This window comes from Schistosoma mansoni, chromosome 1 (assembly GCF_000237925.1).
Source record: "Schistosoma mansoni strain Puerto Rico chromosome 1, complete genome".
NCBI lineage: Eukaryota > Metazoa > Platyhelminthes > Trematoda > Strigeidida > Schistosomatidae > Schistosoma > Schistosoma mansoni.
In genome coordinates this window covers 33,007,715-33,033,829 of record NC_031495.1, presented here as the reverse complement: position 1 = coordinate 33,033,829, position 26,115 = coordinate 33,007,715, and the positions used below count along the sequence as shown (strand labels likewise).

The window sequence follows — 26,115 nt, the reverse complement described above, 5'->3', positions numbered from 1 at the left end:
TAAATTTATATTACGTCTTGGTTTTCTAGCTTCTTATCTTTCTCCCAAATCTCCAAAAACTCTACTCCATATAACGTTTACTGATTCCAATTCGAATGCACAACATTGTACTCGGTCATTCAGTTTCATTTAGTATCCATTCAACAGTACTGTCAAATTGACTCACTTGATTTCATGCACCGTTAAGATTTGTATTATAACGGTAATCGAGGTGAAAGATTATCGAAACGTTGCACTGCAAGTGTATGGTGCAACCATCATTCTATACTACTAGTAGGTAGCTGGTTCTATCCCTCACATGACTAACTTCAATAGTTTCGACTTGAACTTCGGGGATCATTCTCAAGGTTTTTTACTTTAGTACACATAATCGTCATTTAAATCGATGGTTTTGTGGAAATATATTCATTATGAAGATGGCTTTCATTTGTGGACTGACGTTAAGTAGGTCTTGGACGCCTTTAGCCTCAGAGTCCCTAAACTGAAAGAAACAACTGTTCAGTCCGCCGCTTTTGGTTCATTATTGAAACTATCCTAATACATTATTTTCATTTGATGCAAAATAAGTATTTCAGTATTTTTAGTTATTCATTTTAGTTTAACCCATTGTCATTTGTGTTATATCCTGAAGAGAATTATGAATGGTAACATTGAGGACTATTTATGGACCAATATGATATGTGTATTTCCTATTGTATAATTGTTAAGTAACTAAACTATTCATATTCTTGTCCCTCTTATTATAAGCTTTATTTTGACCCATAGACTGTTATTATACGATTTACCATTCTTGAGTTATCCCTAGTCTATTAATTACTATTCCCCTTATTCACAGCCACATTTGGCCAAATCTTGTACAAATGTTACTTTCTATTTTGTGTTACGATGTGGTCTGTTTAATTAGTATATAAACCCAGTATGTTTAAGAATAATGATTCATATTGCAGAGGCTGTTATTGGTGTTCTGGACTTAACTGGCTGGGCTAGGCAGATATCAGGACCGACAAGTGCTCTAGACTACTCGTACGGGTTTTGTGTGTCATTGGTCTGCTGCTCTCTAATTGGCGGTATCGTCACGTCATAAGTAAACAGGGCACGCACGCACACAAGTTATAACAATTTGAAAAGCAATGTTCTATATAATAATATATATGTTGTTATTCCAGTTCACGAACTGTTAACTATCCACTTCCTTTATATACATTTTACTACTAATTAAGATAAAGTGTCTGAAGGCTCAACATTGACCAATCGCTAGAAATTAGAATCTAACTGATAAAATCTAGTTAATACTAAGAATGAGACAATAACATTTGTGTGATTATTCAGTACTCTGGTATTACCTCAAATACTGTCACAGACTTCTTTCATATTGGAATGCATTGTTTCTAATTATTTACTTATTTACATTTTATAAGTCACTTGATTATCTATGGCAGATAGTTAAAGCGGAAGTATGTTTTTTTGTTCAATAGTTTTCTTAACCTACATTAATTAAAAGCGCCATTCATCCAACCATTATTGCAACTATGAATATCACTTCACAATTTTTATGTAGATACTTTTTCTAAACAACTTAAATGTCCACACTTCTATAGTTCAAGATGTTTCGACTACGTGGCAGATAGAAAATAAAGTATGAAATATAAGTTCAGTTCCTTGGTTCTTTTCTCAGTTCTAAATGAGATTTCTAAATAAAATCCTGAGATCTGTTGCCTACTTCACCATGGACAAGGCTCTTATTATAGTTAACACTTTCAAACCACCACTAAACAAAGAAAGTAAAAAATCGCCCTGAGAACAGCTTCATTTTTGAGTGAAATTAAAGGAAACATGTTTTTGAGGACTGATAGTTCATCTTGTAGGTAGGAATATTAAGTAAGATTGAAAACTGTATTTAAGCCTAGCCGCCTATTCGACTCAGACGACTGATGATAAAATACACTGAACTATCAGAATATTTTGATAAGCCAGAACAAGCATTGGCTTTGACAATCAATAACCAATGAACAATGCTAACAATAATAGCATGACATTGGGAATCATTTGAAAAGTAATTCATATATCTATAGAAACTAAAAGTCATATGGTCATTTTGTGACTGAATATTTACGGAATCCAAACGACTAAGAAAACAATTACTGTTCGACAGATTAGTGACGTCAGGATCAAGACAATTAGATATTCATAGTTCTAAAAATAATATCAAAAATCGACACGTAACGTGAGTGTCAATCATTTAAGTGAAGAACTTATCATCTGCATTCACTGACTTTTTTATCTTCTGACCATTATAGTTCCTCCTGTTTCATCAGAAAAACGCTAAGAATTATAAAGAAGCTATTTATTACTTCTAAGTTCATTTTTAAACATAAACAATAAATACTTGTATTACAGCAAACAATAAGATTTTTTATATATATGTTGTTTTAAGGCATTAACACAGTTTGTGATAAAATATTGTATCCAGAACAGAATCTAGTCATCAATTCAACCCTTATTTTATTACTTTTAGCCAGCAAATGTACACTACTTATCGTTACTGAGTAGTGTGAATTATTTAAGTATTTCTTTAACTGGTAAGATAGGTCATGTAACATAATCATTGGCTTTTACAGGGGGCTTAATCGTAATAGTTAATAATAATTGTGGTGTTTTTGAAAAGACTGGACGTGATTGCTTTAGAAGTAGATCTACGTTGTCTGAGAAACGAAGGCAAGAAAAAGTGGTGAAAGGTTGTTTCGTATATGCGAAACTTCTTATTGATAAATACCAAATACCCTCTTACATTTTATGAAGCTTGTGATGGTCAAACATAACGACTTAATAAGAGATATAACCACTATGTAAAAATTAAAAAAAAGTAACAACAATGAAATGACAGCAGGAATCAGGGTTTGTAAATCAACCATCACCAGTTGACAAGATCGATAGCAGCGCACAAATAGGATTAGTAACCAGAGGCGTTTGAAGAAAATTTATATCTTATAGTATTACTGATTCAAGAATGATGAACAATCTCACTAAATGAACATTGGCCCCAAAATCATATGACGCCCTAGTAATATAAGATTAGTGTTTTGACAAATAACGTAGAAGACAAAAAGATTTAAAAATGTTTTTTCTCAGACCGTTGATCTGACTCCGATTTGATGGTATGGTGTTGTCAGCGAAATATACATGCCGGCTATCCCCGTATATAAGCACAAGCTTAATTCACATGGGGGGATAACGGAATAGAATAAGTCAATGATGAGAATGAATTTCCGATACGTATATTTCATACAGTAATTACTCCAGACAGACAATAAGAGAAACAAAATGGAGAAGCAGATCTGAGAAGACAAACATGCCATCTCACTATACTACTCATTACAAGCATTAATACAGATCAAAATAGATAATGAGCAGTGTGGCGAAGAGACATACATTAAATATAATAGTGAGCAATAAACTAACACACTCAAGCCGTATAACTAAGAAGGACAAAAATGAGATGTGTATGTGTTGAAGGTCACAATTTCCTATAAGAAGAATAAAATTATAATGGAAGTAAAAATGGCTCAATGTCGCATGTTGTCAGAGTTATTTAAGTCTGTTTAAAAGCTAAGACGAATCATGTAAGTGTGTATTAGGTACTCGAAACTGCATAAGTATTTGTTCATTTCAACACATAACTAATATTACAGGATTATTGTGACAGGCTTTTTTTATCATTATGTATATTAACAAAATATGTTGAATATAAATACAATTATATACACGTCAGAAAGAAACAAAGAGAATACTATGTTTTATTTAGGAAAGTTGTAAACTGTTTAAATTTTATCATTAGTGGAAACTTGTAACTAGCAGTGTAAATGACTTTATTTCAACTCTAAAGTATACATAACCACGGTAATGAGCATTTAGCCAATGAAGTATACCTTTGAATTTATATAAAATCGGCCTTGTTTCACCTTAGGATTTATAATAGTTACTATGGTGACTAATCTGAAGAAAGATTTCTAATATTCCTTTGTTATCGATACCATCCAAGTGTAGTATTCTGAAATAAGAATGTAAGATAATAGGTGTAAATAACTTTTAAAAGAGAACTAACTAACGTTGGTATTTTGGTGAGAAGAAAAGATTTAATAGTTTAGAAGTCAGTTGTTCCGATTTGACGTCTATATGACGAATGATTGAGTAAACTGTAAATCATGCTGAGTACAAGACAATTTCGCTTTCCATAAACTCCTATTCCTCAATGACAATTAGTAGTAAATCAGCTTGTAATTCAAAAATATTTCCTTACTGATGTCATTAACCGGATGGTAATGAGAAAAAAAGCCTAGAAATCATAGCGTAAGAAAGTCGTCATTATCATTTACGTTTTCCTAAATACCCTAGGTGACAATAATTGTAGTGACTATTTTTTTCACATACTTTGTACTAAATGTTACGATTTGGTGTGATTTTTTGATGACTATTAAAAAGGTTTGGAATATTATTGAACGCCTTATAAAACTCAAAATCCGAAACTCATTGGTTATCTAATAATCCTAGATCTTACTTTGACTGACTTCTCTACACAAACTTAAAACATTTGTGGAATGATTGAAAATAGCATCTCCAACATCTGTCATTACTCTTAATCCTTTACGAACATATATCAGATGGATCGTTGAATAAGTTATGTTATTGTGATAATTAGGAGTATTTGAATTATTAAATAACGCAATTTAATCAAGAAGTACGAGATGAACACCAATGAATGTATTGTATTTGGAATTCGAAATCGAGCAGTCATCAAGTAGAAAGGAATTGCTAGTTCATACAAACACCACAGTTATTCAGATCTGGCGACCACATTTGTGATTAAATCTTCAATTACACTTATCAGAAGGCTGAGAAATTGCAAAAACAATACCGGTAGGGATTCTGTAATTCAATTTTCTTAAAGATAAAATATTTATAGATTATTCTCAAGGATAAACATCTAGAGGAGCTTTTCCTTCTGTTAGTAGGATGATAGTGGCCTCTCAAATTGAACACTTTAGAAATGAACCTCATAATATTACACGACATGGCTTTTAAAATGAGAATCCAAAATAATCGGTAACCAAATAAAGGAGCATTTCACCAAATGTGGGTACACTGCCCTACCGGAATCGTTCTTACGAATGATTTACACTGCCAAACGAGTGGGATGAAAGAGAAGTTCACTCGAGAACCTATGGACTACTGAGTCGTTAGCAGATCACCAGTTCAAAACTAAAGTCTACATGAGAATGTCACATATGTAAACTCTCATCCTTCCGTAGCCTTAACACTCTTTACAATATATTCTTCTTATTATTATTATATTTTTATCATTACACTCTACATTTTAGTCCATAATCATTATTTAATTGTAAATATGAACTTTAAGTTTTTTTATTACTTCTTTATATCTGCCAGGTGAACTAGTATGTCACATATTTTTGACTCATAGGTTATCTCGTCTCTTTATTCCTCGTTAATCTCTGGATCATTAAACAACCTTCTTTTGATGCTTGAAATCTCTTTCTATACTATAAATCAACCCCAAAGCTTTAGTGAATTACATCATCGTTTGAACAATGTCTTCAAATTATTTCTTCTATAATTTTCTCTGTGACTTAATAGGTTGTTTTAAATATCAGTGATTGTGTAGTGTTCAGATGAAATGAGGATCTTTTGTACATAGTTAAGAGTGTGCTTTCAATTCCACATGCAAAACCTTCAACTATGTAAGCGAAGTTCTCATTGACTTTAATACTGGTCCCTGTACGATCACTAGACTACTATTTAGACAGTCCTGAAAACTACCAATGAACATATAAGTTCTTCTACTCTAATTTTCATAGTTTGTTAAGTAAGCAGTATGAAAATACAATTCACCATTTAAAAAAACGAAGAAATGACTGTTTAATAGTGTGAAGAAAACTAAACCTCTATTACTGGAGCTAAAATTGACGTTAATTTAGAAATCCGTTACACTTGTGACCCCATAAATATTGCCTTGTTCTGTAACTAGTTGTAGTCAAGTTCAGTTACTCAATTTATCTCTACAGTAGGCTAATCTCTTAGTGGACATTTGTGGACATAGTTACGACAAACTTACTTTGTAATTAGTTCTTGATACTATTTGGATATCTTTGATTAATTCTCATAATTTGTGCATTTACTATGAGTGACTGTAAAATAGTCGTTTAAAAGCTCATGACCTTGGATTTTCTGTTTTGAACCCTCCATAGCACGATAGACCGATTGCCACTCATAAATACACTGCTATACACATATGTTTCTTGTTCTCAGTTACCTGTTGTTGCGATAACAGAGCTGTGGTATATTTACTATCTACGTTCACAGACCACAGAGATATTCTCATTACATACTTCATCTAAATATACAGCTCGAATTATAACAATCTTTATTGGAATTATTAATTACCTATAAATGTGGATTATTATACCTAATGAAACTGGAAGACACCCAGTAATGATAATTTAAGTAACATCCAGTAATCTTTTCTTCTGTTTATAAATTATATTTAATATATTAATACATTAATCTTTGGATGTAATAACTTTATCATTATTTTTTTTAAGTAGATATATATTTTGGTCCACCACACATTCGTTTGATATTTAAGTTACTTTCTAAACCAAATATTTTTACACTTAGCCCCCTTGCAGCAGTATCAGTCTGAAAAAAACGAGAGTCTTTAAAATAAACTGTGACAGAAGGAATATTCTGAAAACTTGTTTGAAGTGTTTTGTTGGAAAATATTGTTATTTCTTTATTATTTCTATCTGTATTGTACCTTAACTTTTACTCAGGAAATTTGAAACCATGTTTTATGTTCCTTAGTCTTCTTAGTCTGGTCCTTTATTATTTGACATTGGTTGAGATTCATCTTTCTTATTGAATTTTACTGTCTCATGTTGTTGGGTCATTGACAACAAGGTCGCGTTTGACTAGACTCATGGTTACATAGTGGTTTGGTTGATGACTGCTGGTCTTTGACTGCCTGTTGGAAAGAATTCCTTGAATCCCTGGGGACAGAATTTGATCCTATTTCGCTGGAAGTACTTGTATTAATTATCAGGTACCGAACGCTTATTTATTCAGAACATGTTTATGTCGACTGGTGTAAATGGGACACGTTGCACGGTAAAGTAGTTTTCATGGTATAGGTTTAACCTGTGGCCGAGTGGATAACGCGATGGCGTTTGAAGCGAAAGATACTGGGTTCGAGTCCCAGAGTGAACATCAACTCTGAGATGCAGGTACATCCAGCTGACGAGTCCCAAATAGGATGAAACGCGCGTCCTGGATTCATTGGACAGTATTTTCACTTATCTATCTATTCTCCCTGTCTTGTATTGTAGCCTTTGTTCAGGCCTCCTTTAAGCCACACAATGTTCCTTGACCTTTCTTTTGGAGCTTTTGTTGTATCTTCTTAGCTAAAGGTTTACCGTTTGTTACTTAACTTCACTGCGGAATGTTTCCGGATCATTGCCAACAGGCTCGTTTTTGACTAAAATCAGGGTCATAGTGTGGTTCAATGTATGTATATTAACCTTTGCCTGTTTGGAAAAGTTGCTAGAATCCTTGCCGATAAATAACTGATCTCAACTTGTCGAGAATATTTTTATTGATTCTAGAGCATCGAACTCTTGTTTGTCAGCTACTCTTTTTTTCAACTCCTAAAGGAGTTAAGTAGTCTATTTGAGACATGTTTTAGACAACTCATACAACTTAGGTAACCATCCTCTAGAGGTGTCCCAAGTCCTAGGAGTCATGGCACCCTATGATCTGAAGTCTTGCGCTAGCTGCGACGAAAATGCCTTTTGAGTAGATCTTACACTGATACCCCTGAAATGCATTTCTGATAATCTTGAAAGTAGAACCTTTCACTTAGTTTTTAAGCTTTATTCGACCCCATATAGAGTATGGAAACAAAGTATTTCCTTTCTTACTCCAGTAGAATAAGAATACACTAAAAAGTAATTCAATAGGAGCGTCGTAATCATTTCTAGGACTTGAACTCAACTGTCATAAACCACTGTTACTCATTACAGTATAAGCATCTCAGATGTAACCTAATTATTTGTAATACTCTAAACACTCCTACACACCTAATATTTGTACTTGAACTCATCCCTAGCAAATGATTAGTGGAAACAAATAGAATTTAAAGGCAAAATATATCAGAAAGGACTGTGGAAACATTTTCTTCGTTTCATGTGCAGTAGAATTCAGGTATCGCAGCTGTCTGAGATGGTCCAAACGACATCCCGGGAGTCTTAAAAAGGAAAGTTCAAACATTCTTAAGGATTAAGTACAATGTTTTACCAAAACCTACAAATATTTCCTTTTTCCATCATACGCGCCTAGTTTTCTACCTAAAAACATCAGTGAGAACCTGTCACTAGATACGGTAGCTCGTTAAACGAAAGCTTCTATTCCGTTCACAATCATTCGTAACTACCCAATTGCCTTTCAGTAATTCCAACCTCATTCAAAGAATATCTTCTATAGGGTTCGAGATTATTCCCTAGTACTTTAGGAGCAGTAGTGAATCCAGAAAAGAGTCAACTGGAGGAACACTGAAGGAGGCCAATATTTCATTGTCTCTCACAAATATTTAATGGCCCACGTCAAATGATTTACCCCTAATCTCATCTTTTAAATTCAAACTTGTAAAACAAAATGCGGGCATTTCCGTCGATATAAACAATTAGGTTTTTAGATCTTACTTTCAAATTATGTTTTGTTTGTTTAAATACACTGAAAGTCTCTCTAGTTCTTGTTCGTAGATTTAAGCTCAAGGTTCAGCTTCTCTTGCCATAGTAATTACTTGTCGTTGGTTGATGATTAGGAGAGGAGCACTTTTACTTTTTGTAACTCTTTTTGCTTGGTCGTTGGCACAGCAAAGTAAGGAACGTGGTCGATGCTTTTCTCTTGTAAGCTTTAATTGTTCCTAATACTTTGTAGTTAAGTGGTATGGTGGATGATATTAATGCAGACATCCAGAAGATAACTGGTTTCAACAATTTGAAGGTTTTGCCTCGTATCAAAAATATTTTACAAAAGGATTTCTTCCACTACTTCGAGGTACTTAATTTTTCAATCATTACTACTTTTTAAAAGCCTTCAAATGTCCTCATAAGGCATGATTCCCGTTGTACTTAAAAGCACTATAACTCAATGGCGTTTTATCAGCGGCAAATCACAGGTTCTGCTCTTACCTGGTGTTATTCCATTTTAAATACAAGACACCTTAATCTATTCTTGTTATCCTACCCCAAGTTACGAGTTGATCTAATACTGGCTTACCGTGTACTTAACTATGGTCTTGTTATGAATGTCTCATATCTTTTCTATCCATCCAGAACATCCAAAAAAAATCCAGAACTGAGATCAAATCCTTTGCGTTTAGTATTCCATTTCTCGCGCTGGGTGGTGAATTACTGGAATTCCATACCAGAACACGTAATATCAGCGCCCTTTGCTGATGCATTAAAGGCGTACTACAGATTGCAGGGATTAATATAAGTTGACTGAACTCCTGTTCTTGCTTCTGAACACTGAAAACAGTTTAGACCTTACAACTTAATGTCACTTATTCAGTTATTTTTTCTCTATTGTAATACATTTGGCCTTGCCCTGCCGTAAAATCCCTGCCTAACGTTTTCTCAAGGGACTGACAAATCATGAGCCGTCTAACACTTCCGTGAGGTTTAGTTGTTAGGCGAAGACACAATACAAAATCCAGGCTAATGAAACAAAAAGCAAGGATGTGTATGACTTTTCAACTTTCCTCTTGTTGTTTGTCCTCCTATCTATACCAATGAGTGTTCACGAAACAGCACTTTATTAATATTCACTGCCTTTACAAGGCGTAAATACATTTTCACTAAAACAGTGGCTTGCAGGTGTATCCTTAATCATCAGTTTGTCCTCCGATATTAATTAGTTATCAGTCAATCAAAAAACTGGCACTTTATTTGAGGTTCCATGTGTTGATGTTAATTGTAGTTGTTTATATCCTATAAGTGGTCATCAATCTTGTTAGTAGAATACCAACTCCTATAAAACCAGGCAAATATTTGTAGTTACCGTACTAATTATTATAGATGCGCTGTTAGCTCACGTCAGATTCAACCCCCCCTCACACACTTTTTTCACTTCCGTTTATTTAGTCAATCAGCGTCATAGACAATTGAGACGTAAACGTGCCTTACAGTAAAGTTTCCGAAACAACTTCATTCAGATCCCACTCGAAAGACAAGTCTATCGCACAAAACTGTCTTGTAATCCTAAAATTCTTCAACTCTTCAAAGACTGGAATTTTCCTGTCTCTTATCAACTGATGAGTACACAGATGAGTAAAACTTAAAAACTGCTGCTAAAACTTACAAAACAAACCAACTTTAGCGTTCCAAATAATAAGTCACTATGTGTCGATTCAATTGCAAAATAATTTGATATGGATTATTATCATGTCTTAAAAAATATTGGACGCTATGTGAGTCGTTTCTGAAATCGGTAGATCTATAGTCAAAGTAACCAAATTTTATCTACAAGTCCGGACCTCCTTCTGAGTACTTCGACTTTGTCAATTGGTTAATATCTCTAGCATTCCTTGTGATTCATGACTTCAACCCAGGTACACTAACTCGTTCTTGAGTATTGAGTCGAAATAAATTATTTAAAAGAAACACTAGTTGACTTAGTGCACTGGTGGTAACTATGTAAGTAATACCCAAGTTAATCTGCGTGTTGATACGATATGAGTCTTTATTTGGTAGCTTTCTTTGATAGGTTTTTTTCACATTCCAACTGTTCGTATGCCAAACATTGTCAGTGATTAAATAACTAACAGAAGCAGTCATTTCGTGACTTGCATCCTAACTTACAATTTATTTAAATGCATAATCTGGATTTTAATAATTTAACTGTATAATTAAGACATGATCGAAATATGTGTGAATGTTTTACTTCATCATTCTTAATAACTATGAATTTTGTATATATTTTATCCTCATGGACTATTTTAGGTTAATTTGGAACGCGGTTGCCCCTTTTTCGACGATGATAAACGATGCCCATCATCGGATTGTCGAGTTAAGGACTGTCCAGCTGAAGAAATACCTTTAGGACTACGTGAAGATTCATTGGAGTCGTCACCTCACCATAAAGTACGATTTATTTGTTTAACTTTACTTAGAAGTATTCAAAAGAGGCCAATATGTATCCAGAAGGAATCGACTGTGGGTTGGGAAAATTAGATAGTTCCTTAAGGTAAGTTGTTCTTGCCGTAGCTCTCGTTTCGCAGTTCTCTAATGGTTTGTCACATATAATGGAGAGAGGAATTATTAACTTATGCATGTTCACAGGACGTTTGACCGAAGTTATCAAATACAAGATTAATTTGCCTAAAAGGAAGTGGTTCACGAATTGTCTCACTAAGCCATTTACCACAAGTATTATAACAATGTTCGGCAGCAGTTAAGAACTAATAATTCTTAGGAAGTTGTTTGGGACATCGTGTTTATGTAAGAATAGTATCGAGGGCCAATTCCATTGCGGTAATTATAATGATCTACGACCAGAGGAAAAGGAAGAAGGCAGTGATCACAGAGTAATAACATCAGAAATTACTGTGTTAAGTCTGGCGTAATACATATACTAAGTTTTTAATGTCTTACTGATTTGGATATATGTTATTTAAATTAGCCAGATTAACCAGGAATCTTGTAAATGTTAAATATCTTCAAGAAGAGATGTTTAACAAGTAAACTCAGTAATGAGAATGATTAAGCACTTACTGTCACCATAATCTCACCAGTGGAATGGGATATAGTCACATGCGTAAGAATTTCTATGTCAGTTTTAGATGGGAAGTAATCATCGACGTAGCGATCGAATGATGGTAGTGATTTTATTTCACGAAGAGGTCGTGGAAAAATATTCTAGTTATAAAAATTTACTAGTGAAGTAATTCATATAGAGAAAAGGTTTAGAATAAGACATTTTCACTTTCGAGATAGAGTCATGAATCCCATAACTAAGTGTTTCTACACGTTGTATTCCATCAGTGAATGTTAGAGATACTGTAGTTTATATTTTAAAGGAAAAGGTTTGAATTCAGTTTGAATTACCGCCTCTATAAAGGATCGAGTCCAAACTCAGTGCACCTGAATCTTAAGATCTCAAGATACTCATTCCCAAAAATGCGAATTTTAGATTGCCACTAGACAGATTTCAACCTAAGTTTATCCTTTATGCAAACACTATTAAGAATAAAAGTTAGGTACCCGATATGTGACCAGATACATACTTTGTATACTAAAACACGTGAATTATTGTTACAAATGTTACATAGTATACAACCCAGGATTCTTTGAGGCTGAAACGTCTGTATTGAGACCTGTTCTGAAAAAGACATTTTTGGAATACCTTAGTCCTAAATCTGCCACTATGTAAAACCTAGGTAACACCTTACCATTTATGGTAAGGTCGTAGCTGAGCAAAGATTTATTACCATTGATAGTACTACACTTTTTTACTACTTGGATATTCATCCTAATAATTTTTGCTTACTGTACTAATATAGTGTAACATCTTGAGACGATTCAGTTTTTTGCCAGATCCTATGTTGCCTATAACTGACTGATGACTATGTGTATGATGTCGTTCAAGTACTCATTCATCTTATTCTTTAAATCATTAATTGTGTTTCACAAATTCTTCGTTTCAAATGCTTTTAATCTTGGGCTATAACATCATACTGCCGAATGACTTGGACTATGTCTAAGATTTTTGATGAACCATTTGAATGCTAATTTTTTGAACCGTACACCTCGGATAAAATGTAAGTTTATTTTACCTACCATCTCACGAACTAAAATTTTTATTCCAATATATTTTAGTGAAGAACGTAAAACCATAATTGCCAATTGGACTCGTCATGATCATGAAGATGAGCTGACATTCTGTGAACCTGATGGTAAGTGAGATGATATTTTAAGTCTACTTAAAAGGAAAAACTATATAGTCTGAGGGTCGAATCCTCCAATCTATGGGCTCGAATCCATGGGTTTATGAACAAACTAAGAATAACAAGTACTTCAGTTAACTTATCTAGTTTTATAATCAACAATTATATACTAATCCAACATATTTTTATGATTACGTAAAATAAATAATGCTATAGCAGTTCAATAATTAGTAACTATAAACCTAGACTACTTACGTAAGCGTGCTCTTAAGCTATAGCTGATTATCTAAACACTGATTATGAAATGTATTGTTTATCATTAGCGAAGAGTTTATCCATCAGTGTATCTGTTAGCCATGTTACATTCGTCTCACTTATTTATATCACTTTACTGCTGATCAGAAATTGTCTGCTGATATTAGCTGAAAATAATATATATACTGCAGCCAAATCAGTTTACACCCATTTATTCGTCATGGGCAGAATATGTTTTGTTGTTATTGAATAGTAGAATACATGCTTTCTGTTATTTATGATCCTCTCAGATAAATTATTTACCACATGGTTCATATGCGATTTGGCCTTTTAAACTCAATCCACGGAAGTAGTGAACGTGTTTAGAACGCACTAATTATGCAAACTGTTAACATACTGGGTCTTAACTCACTTTTTATTTGAAGATAAACGTGACTACTCGGATGGTGAGAGTGAAATAAACAGAAAGGCATCTTATCCGTCGGATGATAGGTAAAGATTAACCATCAAGAGACTCAGTTTTACTTATAAACAAGTCTCGTTTGGTGATGAATTTTGTCGTACATTCTGTGGGATTCATGGGGGGATTTAGTCATATAGAATACATAGGGTAAGCATAGTTTTGTATTTTTAGATGGCTAAATGTCAGAATTCTTAAAGTCGAAAGGAGGTTCACAAGTTGCTCATAGAATTTTTGACATAATTCTGATCTTGATTAGGTGTCTTAGTTGCATGATTTTCTGTTTGCTGCGGAGTAACGTATACACACATGTACTTTTTTCTGTTTCGGTTTTAGACGATAGCTCTGGTAAAATGATTTATGTGGACTTACTGAAGAATCCTGAACGTTATACTGGTTACAAAGGACCTGCTTCAAATAGAATATGGTATATGGTATACAATGAAAACTGTTTCAAGTATGTTTTAGTATTGTGACATATTTTAACGTAAATTCCTACTTTAGTGAAGATTCAATAACTTACGGGACAAGTTACCTTGGTCCAAGTAAGTAAACTTGATTTTTGTCATTGTCAATGTCGTTTCCTCAGTTTGTTCACTAAATTAATTGACTCAATTTTGATATGAATCAGTATGTTCTCCTTTCGTTGCTAAACGATCTAAATTTACCCGAAATGAACTAATTGTTGCTTTTAAAATAGTAGTTTCGTTAAAATTTATGTTTACTAAGTTAGTGTAAGTATGAATCTCATTTGTGTATTGAGTGCTTGAAGAATTTCAGGCCTTAGTTCATGATTGCATGGTAAAAATGAGTTTGCTTATTTATAGAAGCCAAATCACTTTTAAAACTTGGTTATGTGATTTCAGGAAGGAGACTTATTGGTTCAAATGGAAGCAGTTGACCTCAAAAATTGCAATGTGTACTCTTCAACATGGAAATCATTTTCCCCACAATTCTGGTGCTTTTATATAAAATTAAACACAAATGGTGGTTTTCTTACAATTCAACAAGTTCATTACATAGTAAAATAAACTCATTCTTTTAGCACTGTTACAAGTTGTACAACACCTTGACAAAGTAGGCACCTATATAAACTAATTTACTATCACAATTTGAACCAAATACACTAAGTTCACCAAAACTGAATACCCCAGTCTTCAAAATATTTCATCGTTTGTCCTGAGTGCAAGACCGATATATTATTATTTGATTGTTTTTTTCTGTGTCTACGAGTACTAGTGACAACTGCTTGTTTTACTTTTTATGTTGAATTGTTTTGCGGTTTTATGATATTTTGAATGTTAACAGTAAAGTGAAAACACTGTTTGTTACAATCCTTATCGTATTTGTTGTTTAGTGTAGCAGAAATAAATTTATTTGTCGTACAACTTGAATTGGTAATATCCAGGTTTAGAATAAGAAAAATATCATGTAACAATAGAATTAGTAAAAATATTGATAATACAGTGTAAAAGACACCTATTGTCTGGAAAGTAGTTTATGTTTATCCATTACTTAACATACGATTTAATCGCACATATTTATTACAGACAATAAAGATCAAGGCACATTATAATATGATAACAAGTGATAAAAATTTAGTGGTTGGAGGCAGTCGACAAGAAACCCTGGACCTAGGTTTCAGCACTCGTCAGCAAGGTGTATCCGTGATCTTGAGGAAACTGGTGCTCCCTGGAGGATTTGATACCGTGTCACCCAGATTTATTATCGGAGACTGTCAATCACCAACCTGATCGGCCAGCATTGAGAAGGACTTGATATACATGATACTGGTCGCTACTCAGTGATCAGTTTATTGTCAAATATAATATTTACAAAATTAACTTTGTATTATTTAGGTAGGCTTGATATAGGAACAAACTATTTTTGAACACTAATCACTGCCAATAACTGAGTAAATGTCCATTATTTTTTAGTTGACAATCCACAACAATTTGTTTCTTTTCATTTTAACAGTGTCAATTATTAAGTTGTAATTTGTTTAGCTTTATTATAGACAATTTCAATCATACGTAAGACATATACCTTTAAGTTTAGTGTACCACATGGATTTGTTATTGGATGTTATGTGCTAATTAGTTGTAATTCTGTTCTACTTTTTCTCATCTCTTCATAATCATTAGTTTATTTTCTGGGTCTTTCCTTCTCAACCTTAGCTTTTCTCTATTTAAATAATAATTCTCATTTTATTGTGATTTTGTTCAACTTTCGTATTTTAGTAATAGTGTTACTGACATAAAAATAAATTGATATTAACGTGTCGTTATCCTATTGGTTGGTCAGTGTTTATTGATTTCCTGATGTTGTTGATCGAAGGATTTTCAGTGCTTTAACACATATTAGATAGATTTTCTCATATATATTCGTTGAAGCTTATTAATTCTTTCTAAAATATGATTTTGTTACTTTTCATGATAGACTTCATCATAAACGATGTCTCCTAACAAAAACTATTTGAAGAGGGGTGTATAGAATAATTGGCTTAGTTACATCGAAGGTTTTCGCGCATATCCTTAACTACTTATTTATTTATTTATTTGAACACATAAATATTGGTACAAGGAGGCACCAGATATATATGCGCGACAAAAAACAATGAGAATGGGAAGAGAAAAAGAGGGTAAGGTGCATATAGGAAAAAAGGAAAAAGAAAAAAAGAACGATAACAAGCACAGATTAGTGTATGTTAGTGTAATAATAACAATAATAATGGGGGAAACAGAAATGTACGACCAGAAGAACTCTTTCAGTTAAGGAAGTTTTGACCACTCTTTATGAAGAAAGTAAAAAAGGTTACAGCCCGATCGCCACTGGCTTTTATTCTGAACCATGTCTGACAACACCTCTAGCCGCTGTGTTGCACCATCTCTAGGACCCCAACCAGGAACTCGTGAAGGACTAACAGAAGCCAGCCCTGTACAGCTTTCTTTCATACCACGACACCATGTCATACACTGAACATCTCTCGCTTTTTCCAACCAGTCCCAGCGTCGGCAAATAATGCACGATGTGGAGTTCTCCGAGACGACATTCGTAGGACATTTCCAAGCCACCGAAGTCGGTGTTTGAAGATGGTGACACCAATTGGATTGTCATCTCTGCTCCCGAACACATGATGCCGAACCTCTGCATTACTAACATGGTGTTGCCACTGGATGTCAGCAATCCATCGGAGACAACGATGATTAAACATAGAGAGTCGTGTAACATCCTTAACTCGGAAACGCTAGGTTTAACAAGCATAGAGCAAAACTGCCCTTACCGACGAGTTGTGGATCCGACATTTTACAGCCAGACTAGCATCACGAAGGCGCCAAAGATGACCCAGATTTACATACACCGCTTTGGCTTTCACTATATGTGAATCAATTTCATCACTCACGCCACCACCAGCACTTATGTAGCTACCTAGATACACGAACTTCTCGACCACTTCAATCTGCTCACCACCCAAGGTGAGTACAGGATTAGAATCCTGCCAGTCTTGTAGAAGTGCTTTGCACTTCGAAGGTGCAAAGCTCATACCGTACCTATTGCACGGTATTGATTAATTTTAATTATTTCAGGCTTTTCGATAAGCGTCAAGATTTTCAGAGATTTAGATTTGTCCCTAAGATTCAGCGTATTTAGATTTCAGCTAGGTCATAAGATCTTGCTTATTTTCGGATGGTAACAACAAACTTTATTCATTCTTAGTTTGATGGTATAATAATGAACTTACTATGAACAAAATAAATCCTAAAAGACTATTTGACTATATATATATATATATATATATATATATATATATATATACCTCAAGTATTCTGAGACCTTAAACCACTTAATATGTAGTTTCTATTCATCAGTTTCATTATAATATAAGCAATCTGAAAGTTACATAACCTGACCTACATAAAAGTTCCGTAAAGATTAGATGACAGTGATACCAATTATTGTAAAAATTTAGACTTTTGTAGTATAATTAGACAGTAATTTTGTTTAGAAATAAATTTTTTTTAAAAATTGATATCGCTTCGTAACATTGGTTACTATATTGTATTTGAGTTATTTAAGACAAATCGATTTCTTGTCATTTTATTTCTTCCATCTATTTTATAGATAAAGGGAATACACTTACTGCAGTTAAATTAGTCTTATATATATTACTGCTATTACTGTTTCTTCAGCTTATATTATTTCACTCGTTTTCCTCTCAATCGTTTAGATGATCAAAATGCTCTGGGTACTATATGTATTAGTGATGGTATATACATGTATATTATGTATTTTTTTGAAAACAATTTTGTCAATATACACGAATTTTATCCTTTGCATTATTCATTTAATTATCTATGGATTTTATGGGGAAATAGCCGTGTTTTTAATTCATTGAAAGATGTTAAACATTTTAATCACTTTCTAGTTTCTTGTTTTTGCCTTTTATTTCGTTATTCGTGTTTATTATATGTTTAAAATATCCCTTTTTTTCGTTCGGTGTTTTCTCTTGTTTCAATTTTGGTGCTTTCTATGCTTATTATGCTTTCTTCCATTGATTAATTTTTGTTGAATGTTGTGTTTTCATGAGATGAGTCACCTTTAATTTTTTATTCTTCATATAGCTACCAGTCGAAGGGCGATTGAATAAGTATCACTTCTGCCTTTACTAAATAGAAGTCTTAACTTTAAGACGTTTCTCTTCATCTTATTCCAATTAGTTGTGATTTTTTTGCTCATCACATAATTCAAACACCATCTTTTATTTTCTAAGATTACACTATATGTAAGGAAAATTACTTGAAATCTATGTTATTGACATCTGGTTTCATCCTTACTCCTGAAGTGTTAATGAATTTTATATGGATGCATACATAGTCAATTCAATACATGCTCTAACTGAGGTGTTGGCTTTTCTGGTGAAACTTTTGGAAAACTCAAGGAATTCATGAGATATTGGGAAGACTGTTTACGAAAATAACTCACTGGATGAAACTACTCTCTTTAAGTTAATTAGTTGTTCCAACTAATCGCATGAAGGTTTCAAGAAAGCTACAATTTCCAGAATTATCGCTAACTTGTGTTGATGAAAATATTGGAAGTGTACAGTCTCTTGTATTTTCTGACCTCTGATAATTGCTGATTAACTGGATTTAGGAGAATCACTTTTGGATACGATTCTAAAAATACAGCTACTAATAATAATAATGAAGACGTGAATAGCCTAATTTTTGATGACTCAGGGGTATTTTGAACGAAAAAAATGGAAAACGAAACAAGTGTATAGTCACAAATTGGGAGTATTTTCAACGGCATTCGATTGATGCACCCTGAATTCTCCGAGGATGAGAAGAGTCCACTCTCCCCCTCGAAACGCTCTCACATGGCCACGCGTATACAGCCACTACCAGAGAAGTCCTACTCCCTGCCTTCTTGCGGCGTTACTGTTGCTTACGAAATTGAGAGGACGAAAAGCGAATATCCGGAGCTTTAATCGGGCCGGTGAACACAAAGGATCCACCTAGAGCAGTTAGAAAACTCTGATTCCAAACTAATGGTGCACATGGGCTCAAAGATCCTGAGGGAACAAATGGCGTATGAGCCAATTATTGGCGACCGGCTATGATGGGACCGCATCTCTTTACGCTACTTCACTGCCTTGTGGATCAGACCCTTAAGTCAAAAGCATCGGACGTGGCCCCCTAAGAAAACCACCTGCTTCGGTCTGGGCACCCGGTCAGTATCACAGCCCTCACACAAATCAATGATAACCGCTACTGGCCTCATTGTGACTGTGTGGCGCATATGTATTTGGTGCCCCCTTATACCAATGTTTATGTGTTCAAAATAAATAAATAAGTTGATTGAATAAGTACTGTCACATTCTTACGAAATTGTACATTTTTTTCGAACTTACTTGTATCCAAATTGTAGATCATTCATAAAATTCAAACTCCTTGAGTTCCTCACATTTCATATTAGTCTTGTGATTCTATGAATAATAGCAGTATTCTTAACGCCACCGCATGTTGAACTATATCTTAATAATATTATTGGACTTTCGATTTATATCCTTCTTATCCGATTCGTTCTTTTAATTTCCAACAGGTGAATGTTATCAATGCTCTCTGCTGGACCTAAAATTATTGACGTCGATTTTTGTATAAAGTCAAAATTGCACTAGTAAATAGTAAAAAACTTGGATAAAGACTGTCGTGTACTGTTTAGTTTTCAATTATTTTACAACTCTCAAAACTCTTACCTTTACGTATATCAATTATTTTAAGTATGTTTTTAAGCAGAGATAGGTGGTGGCTAACAGTAGAATCTAGGACGCGTGTTTCGTCCTAATAAATGTTTATAGTTTTGTTGTTACACAAAGTCTACTGAAAAGGGTATAGCATACTAATTAATTATGCAGCTATATTAACTTTTCTCTATATTTATTAGGTCAATCTTCATGTCTTGAAAAGCGCGCATTTTATCGAATGGTGTCTGGGTTGCATAGTAGTATCAGTGTTCATTTATCTTATCGATATCCGTTAAGTCGTAAGTTTTTATTTTTAGCAAACTTTCTTAAATGTTTCTAGTATCATAAACATAATTTCACAGTGTCAAATGATATCGTTTTGTTCATCTCATAGAATTATGATAAATTTTTCTCAAATTGTTTAAAAACTATTACAGTTACTGTGCTATCAATTTTTATTAGTATCTGTCAGATTCTTGAGAGCATCAGACAAATATATATTTACAGAAAAACGGAATCCTCAATTATTTATTTTTAATCATAATCTAATCAAGGAGTGATGAACTAATAGCCAACATGCTCAGTTACCAATCAACACTTTACAGGTTCAAACCCTACTCCACCTAATTCGGTTTATGTAACCACGTAACATCGCTATCCTTCTCTCAAACAACGGCATAAAAATCGAGTACAAAGATGTTTATATCGTTAATGCGTTATATTAAGTATCAATTAGTCAAGTGTTGGCCAGTGATTGAGGTGTTCAACTTTTAGTCATAAAGTCACAGGTTCAACCCTTGTCTTGCCTGCATCTATTTCATCAACTGGGTAGCATCGCTAGCCGCTATATTTAGAGTGCGACTAGAAGCTAAGCGCATGAATCTGTACTTGGTAAATAAGTTAAGAAGAAATGACCTCATCAAGCCTTTATGTAGATAAAAGACATTCACTTTACTCAGAATGTTCATCTTTCTTGCTTTTATTCTTTATCTTTAGTTTTTTCACGACATCAACCAATATCTCGTGATTATGATAGTAACAATCCAGGTTGGGGTCCAAATTTAGAGGAATTTCGTCGTCGTTTTGATCCATCCATTGTACCAGATGGTTTAACTCGATTGCGTAATCTTTATTTCACTTATTTGGTGGAATTACGTGCTTTAGCTAAAGCTGCACCTTATTTGATGAAACAAACTTATTTCACAGGAGATGAGAAAATGGATAAGGAAACTAGATCTGTTGTTACAGATTTTTTACAAATAATTCAGTAAGCTTTATTTAATTCGTTTCGTGTTAACTATTAGGGTGATTATCATAATAAAATAAAATCTGTTTTGGATTCTGTCAAGTAATCATAGTAACTAAGTTTTTTTTTGCACGAATAACCCATCATCAGCCAATAAAATAATTTCGGTTTACGACTATACAATCTGTTAAGCGGTGAATTCATCCATAGTTTTAAGTAAAAGCCTTTCATATTTTCCCTGTCAGCTATAAACTAACAGTCATACAAATATTCATAATTATAAACCCTAAAGCATTCAGAGTTTACTTATTTCATATAACCTGTTCTATCTTACTTATAATGCTCTATAAGTTGAAATTATATGAACTGTGATCATCGTCAAGACTATGAAACTCAATGACTCAACTAATTATCCTCCGAAAAAAGAGAGATAACGTTTCTTAATCAAGTGAACAATGATAGACTCTCGAATTCTTTTTTTATTTAGCATCTACACATTGTCCAAATTAATATATAGTATCATTCCATGAAATCACTTGCTTTTTCCTGGAGCCATGTAGGAAGATGCTAGTGTGTGATTCAAAGTCTTTGGGGACTTAGACATGATAAAAGTGACATCAATTTGTTTATTATTTATTATCTTTTAAGAACTAGACACCATATGATTTTAAATTAAACCGTGTAGTTAAGTGCAGACCAATTTGTTGGAGTCCGCTTGATTATTCTAACTTATGGTTGGAGACATTAGGTGACAATTTATAGGACCAGTTGCATTCACTCTTTGTTCCTAAAATACTTGTACTTTTTATTTTAAAAATTCATTCTTGAATCATATTGTCTAATATTTTCTACTACCACTGATAACGATACTACTTCTACTAAGTCTTTCGTCTTGACAATTTAATTTTGCTGTGCTAACGTGGTATGGCGCCCGGGATTGATGTACATATATGCCATGTTTTACATTATTTATAACTAATTGGTATTTCTAAAAGTATTCTGAGTGATCAAATACAGCACCTTATTTCAACTTCAAATATTAGTTTCACGACAGCGTTAATTTAATTCGATACTACGATACATGATAATCATCCAATTAACAGTCAACCTATTATTTTTTATGTAACTTTATATCCTGAGGTCTATAGAGATAGTAAAATACTTTTAATTGTTACTTCCTCTTTCTCCTTTTCACATCCACTTATTGTTTATAATATTTTTTTAATGTTCTCATTGCTTTTACTCCCCTTTGTGTTATTGAAATTTCTAAAAATTCACAGTGATACACGTATTTCGCTAATGATTCTATGGTTCCATAAGTGTTTATCTATCAAGATTTCAATATAATATGGTCTATCAAATAACACTTAAAATGAAAACTTCAGTATAAATGAAAAATATTATTGAAACATGAACAGTAGTAGTATACTATCAGTTAACTTTATTTTCGCAGTTTTGAATCATGAATTGATTTTAGCTAGAACACTATTGAAAATCTGAAAGCACTGGACGACCGTTCTGTCTTAGTATGGGACTCCTCAGCAGTGCTCACCCACGGACCCGTGTCCGGGAATCTAACCCAGGACCTTCGGTCCCACGTGCGAACGCTTAACCTGTAGACTACCGTTAGATACCAGCTCGGCGGTCTAAAGGCCAAGCGTTTTCGAGCAAAACCAAAGGTTTTGGATGCGATCCCTGGACACGCGTCCGTGGATGCACACTGAACAGGAGTCCCATACTAAAACTAAACGGCCATACAGTGCTCCCAGGTTTCCAATGGTGGTTTAGCTAAGTTCGTGATTTAAAACTATAAAACTTCTACTATCTCCACAAATCCCCATACTAATATTTCTATTTTGTCAATTAGCCTTACACGCTGTTCAATAACAAACAAATTTAGTCCTGCTGAATTAAAAAATATTTATAGATGAGTATGAATTGTCAAAGGGAAAAACAGAAGGAAAAATGAAAAAAAAAACTGAATACAACTGTACCAGTGAGTGACTTCAAGTCGTTTCACATAAGACTTGCATTTTGTTAATTTGTACGCTGTCTCATTCAAAACAGTTAACTAGCATAATAAGTTAGCATATTTTAAAGATGATCCTGCTGCACTGGCAATCCTACCTACCCATTACACCTGATTTCAGTGAAAAAAGAAAAAAAAATTTATTTCATATCATCTTAGAATTAGGGAATCAAATGTGCATTATAATTGTTTTTTCTTCTAATAATTGAAATATTCCTATAGCAGTTTTAAATCACCAATCCCTTTTGTATTTTCATAACACCAGAAACGAAGGCAGTATTTTTAATGAACATCTTTTGTTCACTGGAGATATTAATGAAGCTAATGTGTTAAAAAAACAATTTCGTGAACATTTTCGCAATATTTCACGTATAATGGATTGTGTTGGCTGTGAGAAATGTAGATTATGGGGAAAATTACAAGTGAGTTACGTCTAATTGATTTTCTCCAAAAAAGATATTCAATACATGTGATTTTTTTTCTACATATCTTGAATTTGATACGCGGGTATATTCGAAGAACACAAATTAGAAATCATTCAGAAGAAAGTATACTAAAATTTTATTTGTTCATTAAGACGTTTGAAGTAGTTGAGTGCACGTTCACACTAATCTAATTATAAATCACACATACATGAATTACTAATCAACCGTAGCTGTGATCAAGTTATACAGTTTAATTAACAAGTCGAATCACCCAATATCATGAATTACTTTAGTTAAGTATTAATTGATCATAATTATTAGAACTAACTGTTGGAGTGAATCAGGAGTTTCTGCATTTCAGTCAATAATGTTTTCATAAAGTTATTTATTAAATGTCTATCTGCAAGAGACAGGTGAGTATGCACTTAGATTCTGTTACAGTCTTTTCATTACCGTCGGTTTGACTTTTAATGGTAATAAAAACATCTTCAGTATGTCGGTTATTTCCCCGAACTGAAAATGAAAACACCTAAATAATGACCGACATAATAAATCTCAGTAATTTTAATAAAAAATCTTACCAATCTCATCCATCTATGTAAATAAATGATAAACCATCACTATTATCGTATACCGACTGTTAATATTTACTGAATGCAACCTTTGTATTGTTACGTTATTTTAAAGTTAAGTATTTTCAGACCGCAAACTCATATGAAATCCGGCAATATTTATTGATTTCAGTCATTAGATAAATAATTTACGTAAAATATGTTTTCAGAGTTGTCTCGAACTGGTTGAAGTTAGACATTGGATACCGACTAAGTGGCCGGGCGATCACAATGAGACCTTAAGGTCCTAGGTCCAAACTCTGATGGGGTCATGGATACACACTGCTAAGGAGTCCCATAACAGAACGGAACAGTTCTCCAATCCTACCTATTTTACAGTGGCTGTTTAACCTGAATCCGTTCTTGATGTAAACTAAAAATGATGTCTGACTTCATTAGTAGTTTACTTATCATGCGATTAGTTTTAAACTGTTTTCGATATGGTCTTACGATTCCTTAGAGTTTGATTTGTTCTTCTTGTTTTCTTTCATCGAGTGATATAACAGGTTTTCTTGACAATTTTATCCAGTACTCACGTTTTGTATTAATTGATGATGATACTCCCTAATTGTACTAAGCCGTAAACTATAATTATTGAATGCTTGTATCATTGCAACTCATTTACCAGGTATAGATTCGTATACTTAGCCTCGAGCCACACTGAATGTAGAGCTTAGCGATGCTGCCCGATTGGTTGGACTCTAATTTTTCTTGACTGCTTATTATTTCATCAAGGTAATGATTGCCTTCAGATTGGATTCATTTACAGCATTGATTTTCTTTACCTTGTTAGGTTAAGTTATTGGACTATCATAAGACTATTAATTTCAACTAGAGAAGTCAGATATCTTGTCAACTTTTCATTATTATTAGTAGTTTAAAGGCTATGATACAAATTTATCGGTCCTGTTTTCGCAAACGGCAATCAATACATCAAATAATTTCTTTCTTTCTACTTGTTGTCGAATTACCATTGTTAGTAAGCGAAAGGTTTCGGGTTCAAAATCTGGTAGAAACATTGAAACTGGAATTGTTGGGGAGACCCAGAAAATTCCTCGTAAACAGCCTCTGGGAAACATTTTATCCAATCAACATTGAATAGAAATTTCTCGAGAACATCTAAAAAGTGAAGAGTCACGTATCAGATTTCTGATCGGATGATTACCTGTCCTGCTACTACGTTTAGAAGGGTTCCGTAACTTTCCAGAATCTGAGGGCCATCTGAAGTGCTACAAATACCCTCAATTTTCTGTACATAAACTAACCTTGAAGTAAAACGTTTCTTTTCATCTTTCTCACCTTTTCTTTCGTGTTCAAGTTTCAATGTAGATTTAGCCTGAGGGTTACTAGAAGAGCTTAGGAAACCGAATCAAGCCGTCAGTCAGAAGATTTATCAGGAACGTAAGTATATCCAGCTGAAAGGTCCCAAACAGAGTGAAACGTGCTTCCGTGATTGCACTGCACTTGTAAAAAGTGGCTGTATCAGGGTCATCCATTCAGGCTGCACATATGACAAGAAAGACTGAACAGAATTCAGTCAAGATTATTAATAAAGGATAACTATTATTCAGCGAAGAAAATTTTCTTTTCGACGAAATCATTTACTTGAGCTGTACATTCGTATATATAGTGATATGGAAAATATATGTCTATAGGAGGCTAGAAAATATTGCATTATAAATGGATTCGACAATAAATAACAAATGAGGTGACGTACTAATCAAGGGGTAAGGAAGAAAATAATTTATGGGTCAGATAATAGTTCAATTGACAGATATGAAGAGAAGCGACAAACACAAAGGTCATAATAATAATAATAATCTGAGT

General features: G+C 33.6%; 1 protein-coding gene and 1 non-coding gene across 2 annotated transcripts; both read left to right on the top strand.

Moving 5' to 3' along the window:
* Nucleotides 1–7,202: 7,202 nt before the first annotated feature.
* On the top strand, nucleotides 7,203–7,277 carry Smp_tRNA_02228_Pseudo_TTG.1.1. The gene has a single exon. It is a non-coding gene (tRNA).
* Nucleotides 7,278–8,830: 1,553 nt separating this feature from the next.
* Nucleotides 8,831–24,856, top strand: Smp_124920 (putative endoplasmic reticulum oxidoreductin 1 (ERO1); the record flags this gene model as incomplete). Its single annotated transcript, XM_018794124.1, has 11 exons — nucleotides 8,831–8,975; nucleotides 9,007–9,126; nucleotides 11,073–11,213; nucleotides 11,246–11,316; nucleotides 12,948–13,024; nucleotides 14,067–14,187; nucleotides 14,235–14,275; nucleotides 20,178–20,276; nucleotides 20,974–21,244; nucleotides 23,518–23,674; nucleotides 24,818–24,856. Exons 1-11 carry the CDS (start codon nucleotides 8,883–8,885, stop codon nucleotides 24,854–24,856), a joined length of 1,230 nt encoding a protein of 409 aa, XP_018648568.1. The 5' UTR covers nucleotides 8,831–8,882.
* Between the last annotated feature and the right edge of the window lie 1,259 nt (nucleotides 24,857–26,115).